Source organism: Vulpes lagopus, chromosome 21 (assembly GCF_018345385.1).
Source record: "Vulpes lagopus strain Blue_001 chromosome 21, ASM1834538v1, whole genome shotgun sequence".
NCBI classification, from domain to species: Eukaryota; Metazoa; Chordata; class Mammalia; order Carnivora; family Canidae; genus Vulpes; species Vulpes lagopus.
Window position 1 is genome coordinate 31,630,907 of NC_054844.1, and position 7,893 is coordinate 31,638,799.

General features: G+C 35.7%; 1 protein-coding gene across 1 annotated transcript; it reads right to left on the bottom strand.

Moving 5' to 3' along the window:
- Positions 1-7,448: 7,448 nt before the first annotated feature.
- LOC121479895 (small nuclear ribonucleoprotein G) lies at positions 7,449-7,893 on the bottom strand. The gene has a single exon (XM_041735870.1). The coding sequence runs from the start codon at positions 7,845-7,847 to the stop codon at positions 7,617-7,619; it is 231 nt and encodes a 76-aa protein (XP_041591804.1). The 5' UTR covers positions 7,848-7,893; the 3' UTR covers positions 7,449-7,616.

Below are 7,893 nucleotides of genomic sequence, written 5' to 3' on the forward strand. Positions count from 1 at the left end.
ATTACTACTCTATTCACTAAATGATGTTCATGACTTCAAGTTGACTATGTTCACTGTAAAAAAGCTGATTTGATCACAATTTGTATGTAGAAAAGAAATACTGGCTCATTGCAATTTTTTGTGTTGATTCTAAAAATAAGTGCAATAGTTCCTTTCAGAAGGTGTTACTGATTGGGTCAAGGAGCTAAATTATTGAATCCTCAGGCAAAAGATGACCTCCTATCACAGATCTTAGTCTTTCATAATATCTTCTGTGTCCACACAGAAGTATTATTCATTAGTTTCAATAATCCTTCCTCAACGTGTAGTTAGAAAAAAAAGAAATACCTTGCTCAGCGAGGACTCTGCTTCTCCCTATCCCTCTGCCCTCCCCTTGCTTGTGCACTTGCTTTCTCACTCTCTCCCTCTCTCAAATAAATGAGGAAATAAAATCTTTTAAAAAAAGAGAGAAAACTACCATATTTAGTGCAGAGATCTATTGCAAAGTATCTTTTATGAGAAATAAGGTAGAGGTAATGGGAAGCCTTACATAAAATCTGCAGCCATAATTAAAAGGGTAATAATAAAATTCTCATTGAATTACATAGGATAAGACTCAGGTCCAATAATAATTACATAGTGTATTTTAATAACACTTTACAATCACTAATTAGATAGTCCAAACATCTTCCCTATGAGATAGGGTGAGTATTGTCATCCCTGTTTTGCTTATGAGGAAATAAAAATGCAGATTGGTTCCATGACGTGTCCAGTCATACACGTGAGTCATGGTAAAGCTGAGATTAGAACCCATAGCTCTGTTATTCCTAGAACTTGCTATTCTCCTTTCCCAGTTTAATGCTAAAATATTGCTCTTTAATGGTTTAGGATTATGATTTCTGATGAAATGTTTTCATAAAAGTAATGCCACCCCCATTGTATTTATAACTTGTTTATTTTGGCTCATTTAAAGAATTGTTAGACATGCATTAGGCTGTCTGTCATGATCTTATAGCCATATGTCCATTTTCTGATAGGAATGGAGGGACATACAGGAGATGACAGGAGAGGGGCAGATAATATGAGATTTATACTATAGGATATGTATACATATGTGAATTTTTGCATGTGTACTTATCCTAAATTCTGAAAACACATATACACATGTATACACACTGTGAGTAATCCATAATGTCTCTCAGAATGGCCATTTTGAACTGAAATTGTTGGGAACTAAAATGGAGGCACCCACAATTATTTATAGAAATTGACCTAACCTGAACTAGATGCAACAGAAAATCAATCTTGGTCTTGGTTGCATTGTTAGCATAGTCCTCTAGCCCTAACAAACTTCTCTGATACTGACACCTATCTGAAGAAAGCAACCTTTTATACTTCAAAAGCACTGGTTTTGGAGTCCAAAGACCTGGTGTTTAAGGCCCAACTCTACCATGTAACCTTGAGGAAACCCCTTACCCACTCATTTTCCTCAGAGATAAAATGAAAGCAGGTTAGGGCCCCCAACAAGGTGTGTTCGGCCAAAAATCCTCCCATAGGATTTGTACCAAATGAAATGTTACATGGTTGCACCTGAAGCTTCTGCTAACCCACTGGGCCCAGTCTTTATTTCAACTTCCCTACTCCTTCATTGTCCCTGCAGGTACCCTGCTTACCTCATCAGGTTGTATAAGGATCAAATAGGATAATGCACAGGAATTCCTTATAAATGTATATATGGGAAGGGGTGTTGAGAAGGGGGAATGATAGAAGTATTTATTTGTTGTAACATTCCTAGCAATGGCTATGAGCCGGGTTTGTTTTACGCACTTTACATGTGTTGAGTCACTAGATTTTCACACTAACATTTTGGGGTAAGCACATCATTTTTCCTCATTTTATAGGTAAGAAAAGTGAAGTCCAGGGTCACACAACTAATAAACAGCTGAACTGGGATCTGAATGCAGGTCTTTGACTCCAGAGACTGGGTCTTGATCACTTCACAACACCACCTACTTTTATACAAAGAGAACTTAAGCCTCAAAATCTGATACATGTTAACATTTTTACATGTTTTTTTTTTCCAGATTACTTTCCTCTTGGGGTGGTGGTAAGGATATGGAAGAACAACAGAGGCAGTCCACCCCTACCTTGTGCCCCTTCTTAAACCCATTTATTTTTAACTCATTCAATAATTACCTATCAGCTCCAGTTCCAAGCATTCTATTCTGGGGAAATTTTATATCTTATTTTATTTCTGTATTATCAAAGGAGTGGTCAGCTCTGTGTCAGGTGTCCATGAAAAATGGGTTACTTTCATGCATTAAATTGAAACTACTTACTGGGAGCATGTGCTCAAGAAATGGTATTTGAGTATAGTGGATGGGCTTGCCTGAGCTGATAAATATTCTCTTATCTAATCTGTGGTAATAAATCAGTTTTTCTCTGATGGAAGCTGCTTCATTTAGGGGTCCAACCAAAAAGTAATGAGGTTAAATACATTCATCAGCCATAATCAAAGGTCCAAATTAGGTCCTTAATATTTTTGTAAAGATTTATTTATTTTTGAGAGAGAACTAGTGCGGTGTGGGGGAGGGGCAGAAGGAAAGAATCTCAAGCAGATTCCCAACAGAGTGCAGAGCCCAACTTGGTGCTCAAGGCAGAGCACCACTTGGGGTTCAAGGTGTGGCTCCACTCAGTACTCTATCTCATGACCCATGAGATCATGACCTGATCTGAAACCGAGAGTTGGAGGCTTAACCAACAGAGCCAGCCACCCAGGTGCCTTAGGTCTTTAATATTTTGAAACAAATGTCTTGTTCTCAGAGTTAAGAGAGAAGTCTACTCTGTTTATTTTGCTGTAAAATAAAAACAAAACAATAGGCCTTCTAATTATGTATTCCTTGGGTAAGGCCTTCAAATAATTAAGATCATGGAAAGATTCTTGTACAAAGAATCTGTCAGATTCGTATATAGAATGTATGGTTGGAAAAAAGGCACTTTTTAAAATGGATAGTTCAGTCTAGCCATGATACATTTATAACAATGTAGGTAGGTCTGTTTATTTTATGCTAAATGTTATGGTTGGTGATATAAAGAATATTAATATTAGCCAATGGTTTGGGACACTGCAATGGAGTAAATGTTTGTCTCCCAATTTCATAAATTCAAATCATAACCCTCAATGTGACGGCATTATGAAGTGGGGCCTCCAGGAGGTGATTATGCCATCAGGGTAGAACCCTTATGAATGGCATTAGTGCCCTTATAAGAGAGGCTCCAGGGAGTTCCCTTGCCTTTGCCACCAAGTAGAGCACAAGAAGATAGTTGCCTATAAACCAGAATTTGGGTTCTCACCAGACATAAAATCTTGCAGGCACCTTGGTCTTAGACTTCTTAGCTTCTAAAACAGTGAGAAGTAAATTTCTCTTATTTATAAGCTACCCAGTTTATGATATTCTTGTTATAGTAGCCCAGACTTAATAAAGCATTGATAGTAAAATAAAACATATAAATTGCCTTAAATTATTATGCTACTGATAGCTTTTATGAGGATATTTGTGACCTGACACAGTTATATAAATCTTTTGTTTTAACTGTTAAGGAAAATATTTCACAAATTAAATACTTATTAATGTCAAGATCAATTTTTAACATGAAGATATTTTAGTAAATATTAATTTGACTATCAGTGAAGAGTATAGGAACATTTTGGATAATGAAGACAAAGACTGTGTACTAAAGTGAATTAGTTAATCTAGTTTTCTTTTGAATCAGTAGAAGTCACAAAATTATTTCTCATCTTTCATGCAATTTTGCCTTTGAAGGCCTAACTAAGAATTGTTCAAAATAACTTAATGCTCTTTTGCAAGTTACACTATTTGGTACTTCTCAGTGTGTATAAATAACATTACATTATGTCATTATTTTCATATTGTAAAGGCTTATAGTCTGAAGTTACAAGTTAAATCACTCTTAGCTATTTACATAAAGAATATATATGACAGTGATTATTCCTTAGACTATTTTGAGGTTTACATTCAGATTCTTAGAAATGCACTATCTTATTTATAGGAATTAGATGTAAGACTCTGTAAATCTTTCTGAACATTGAAATCATCACATTTCATTCCTCTGAACTTTTCTTTCTCCTTAGAGAAGCACCTTAGAAAACTCAAAAACCAATTTAATAAAATTTTAAAAAACCACTCCCCGTTAATTTCTTCTTTAGCGATTATCATAAGTTGTAATTATTTTCTCTACTCAGATATAAACTTACTGTCTGAATCGCACACTAGGATGTAAATTCCATGAGGGAAGCAATCATATATGTCCTATTCATTATTGTTTCTCCAGATGAAATAGGAGCTAATCAATAGCTGTTTGCTTTTGCATTAATTCTGCCTCTAGAATGTCAACTCCTCAAAATTATGGACTAATGCACAATTTATCTTTGGATTATTCCCTAATGTAGAGTAAGTAAATGCTAATTTAAAATCCCCTGTAAATTTTGTTTAAAATGGCATTTTAAAGGAAAAAGTGATATAAACAACAACAAAAAAATACCAGCATAAGGAAGTTTTGAAACAGTCAATGCTGCCAATCATATTTTTAAATAGTACCTAGATAATAGTAATATTAATGAACTTATAAGACTTTCTGTAATATAACACAAATTGAGGAAGTTATGTGGATTATTAATGTTGCTTTCTTCTAAATGAATACCCTGTGAAGGAAGCATGAGAGCACATTTAACACGTCTACTGTATTTCTGGTATAGTGTTAATGACAAAAAGTATTTTTTAAGTAAAACATTTAAGTTTTAGGAATATTAGATAAATATTCATGTACAGGTTATTTTCCTTTTATGTCAGAAATTTGCTACAATAAAGCTTGCATATTTGAATTTACTCTGATGCGACTATAACTGTCACTCCTATTTCTCAAATGCTGTAATGGAGTCTATTTAAGATCATGAGCCTGAATTCAACAGTTAAAACTTTAATGACAGCTGTCAGAAGATGCAATCTTAATTTTTAGGAACTATTCTGAATAACTTTCCTCAGAAAGCAGTTTTGATTGAAGTTCTTTACAGATCTTCTAGGAATACTCTGGTACAGATGCACCCTATTCATCATCTGTCTGCACATGAGCACAAAATTCCAAATCATGGCATGTTATAAAGGTTTTCAGAAGTCTGATGCAGGAGTTTTTAATCTGGGCTCCATAAATGGACTTCAAGGGTCAGCAGAACCCTATATCTCATAAAGAAAATTTATGTATATCTGTATTCCTCTTTTTAATCAGATTGTTGAGGGGGTTTGTTGTATCTTAACAAGGGCTGCTGTTGGTATTTTACCTGGGACAATACTTCTTTGTGAGGGACTGTTCCAGACTTGGACATACAACATCCCTTGGAAGCCCATTCATCAAATGCCAGTAATGACTCCTTAGTCTTTGTGACAACCCCAAACAATCTCTATGTTCCCATCCACCCCTTAAGGCTTCCTGGATTGAACTTCACTGGATATTATATAATCCCAAGGAAGATCAAGAAATACTGCTTTCTATAGCTTTGATTCCCTCATTTTTGGAAAAGTGCTTTCTTGCTTGAGGGTTGATGATCTTACAGAGAATAGACAGATGGGACTGGAAACCTCAATTAGATGAGTTAACACGTATTGTGAGAATATCTGAGAAAGAGAAGTGAAGAGCCAAAAGAAGGCAGTTCTCAGAATGAGATGTCTGAATTTAAGTTCAGAAGTTCAAGTAGTTCCAGATTATAAGTTTATCTGTGTCCATGGAAATGGACAGCTCCTGTGCGTGGAGGTGAATATCAGTAAAGCTGAAGAGGTCAGTGTTAGTTCCCAGCCCTCAAGGGAGCTTTCTCGCTATTATCTGAAACCATGCCCCATATGTGGATGGGAGGGAGGGACCAAAGAAAGAGGCTGGTAGGTGGTAGTTACAAAGGGAACTAACACACAAGGCTAGTCTGGGTGGCAGCAAGACAAATGAATCCCAGCTCCCACTCTTTAAACTTAAAGGTTTATAAAGAGGCCCTGACAGGCTCAGTAAGGTACATACTGTGCATACTGTGTAGGTGTTTTCAACACCACATTGCCATCTTAAGGCTATGTCCTTGGACCAGCCTCTGGGAGCAGGTAAAGCAAGCAGAACCCACATTCCAAGGACAAGGGAGGAGGTGAGGAGCCTCTGAGTACCCAGATCCAGTTCACAGGTCAATCAGCGGTCATGTCTTTTTGATGACATTCTTCAACAGTCAAGGAACAAAATGGCCATGTTGTTGAATAAGGTATCCGCATGGACTTTGAAAAGATTCAAGTTAGTGGTGAGAGTTGGGATGAAGGGCGTTAGGTAATAGAGCTTTAAAAGGGAACCTGACATTTGACTTTTGAAAAGATAATTCGATAATTTGATACCTCTAATAGTCAGGAAAAAGCAAATTAGAAAATTATTGGATGTTATTTCTCACCAGTTTGACAAATATTAAAATACTGATAATATTCAGCATTGGAGATTAAATAGGCAAAAAGATATTTTTACGTATCCCTGAAGGGAATACTACTAACTTTTTCACTAAAGATTTGGAAATATCTATTAATTCTTCAATCCTACACTTGAAAATCTATTCTGTAGGAACACAGCTACCATTATAGAAGGCCAAATGCACAAATCTGTTTATTGTGGTGTTGTTGGCAGTGTTAAAAAACTGGTAACAAAATATCTATCAATAGTGGGATAGTGCATTTATCGTATGGAATGTTTTGCTTCATACTAAAGCAGAAACACATTAGAAATAACTGTTTTAAGAGAAAATATCTATAATATGTAAAACCTTTTTTAAGATACAGAATTATGTGTGTAGTAAGCAATAAAAAGAAAACATCCTATATTTGTTGGTATGAAAATAGAGAAAAGTGTGGAAGGTTACCCACCAATTTGTTTACATGAGATGTATCATGGGATAGGAATGGAAGGGAGAAGACAGAGATTATGAGTTCTTTTCTTATACATCTTGAATTTTTTGATTTGCTTAAGTAGGATTACTTTTAATATTAAAAACAAAACTACCATAATGAGCAAAATAATCCATTTACTCAAAAGAAATTAAAATTTTGAAAGGAATAAGAGAAGTATACAAATACCATTAAGAGGCAGAACAACTAATGTACCTTGAAAGATCACAAATTAGCTATGGAGAGAATAGTGTAAGTAAAGAACTCTAAGAATTTTTTTCATACCTAATAATTAAAAAAAAAACTTATTTATTCATGAGAGACACACAGAGAGAGGCAGAGACATAGGCAGAGGGAGAAGCAGGCTCCCTGCAGGGAGTTTGTTGTGGGACTCAATCCCAGGATGCAGGGATCACCACCAGAGCCAAAGGCAGAGGCTCAACCACTGAACCACCCAGGTCCCCCCCTAATAATATATATTTTTTCCTAATAATATTTTTTTTTGACTATTATAAAAGTTTATTTAACAAAAAAGTTCAATATGAAAATGCAGGTGACCTGATTTTTTTTTTTTTTTTTGATTTTTATATTGTAGTAAAACAGGTACTATGGACAGGGGACATGTGGAAGCAGTTTTCTTCTTCTGATGAACACATCCATTGTTTATACTCGTTCCAAGGCTTCTAACATGATGATGCTATTTCCTCGTATTACCACCATTCCAATATTGTTCTGTTGCCCGCTAGTTGCCATCTCCACACATTCATCTATCACAAGATTCATGAACGGATCGAACCCTCGCAATATTCCTTGGACATGTCTGCCACCATTTAATTTCAATGATAATTTCTTGTCCATAAATTTTTTCAACTCGGGAGGGTGAGCCTTGCTCATGGCGCCGACTCGGCGAGCTCGCAGATCCTAATAATATTTTTAAGAA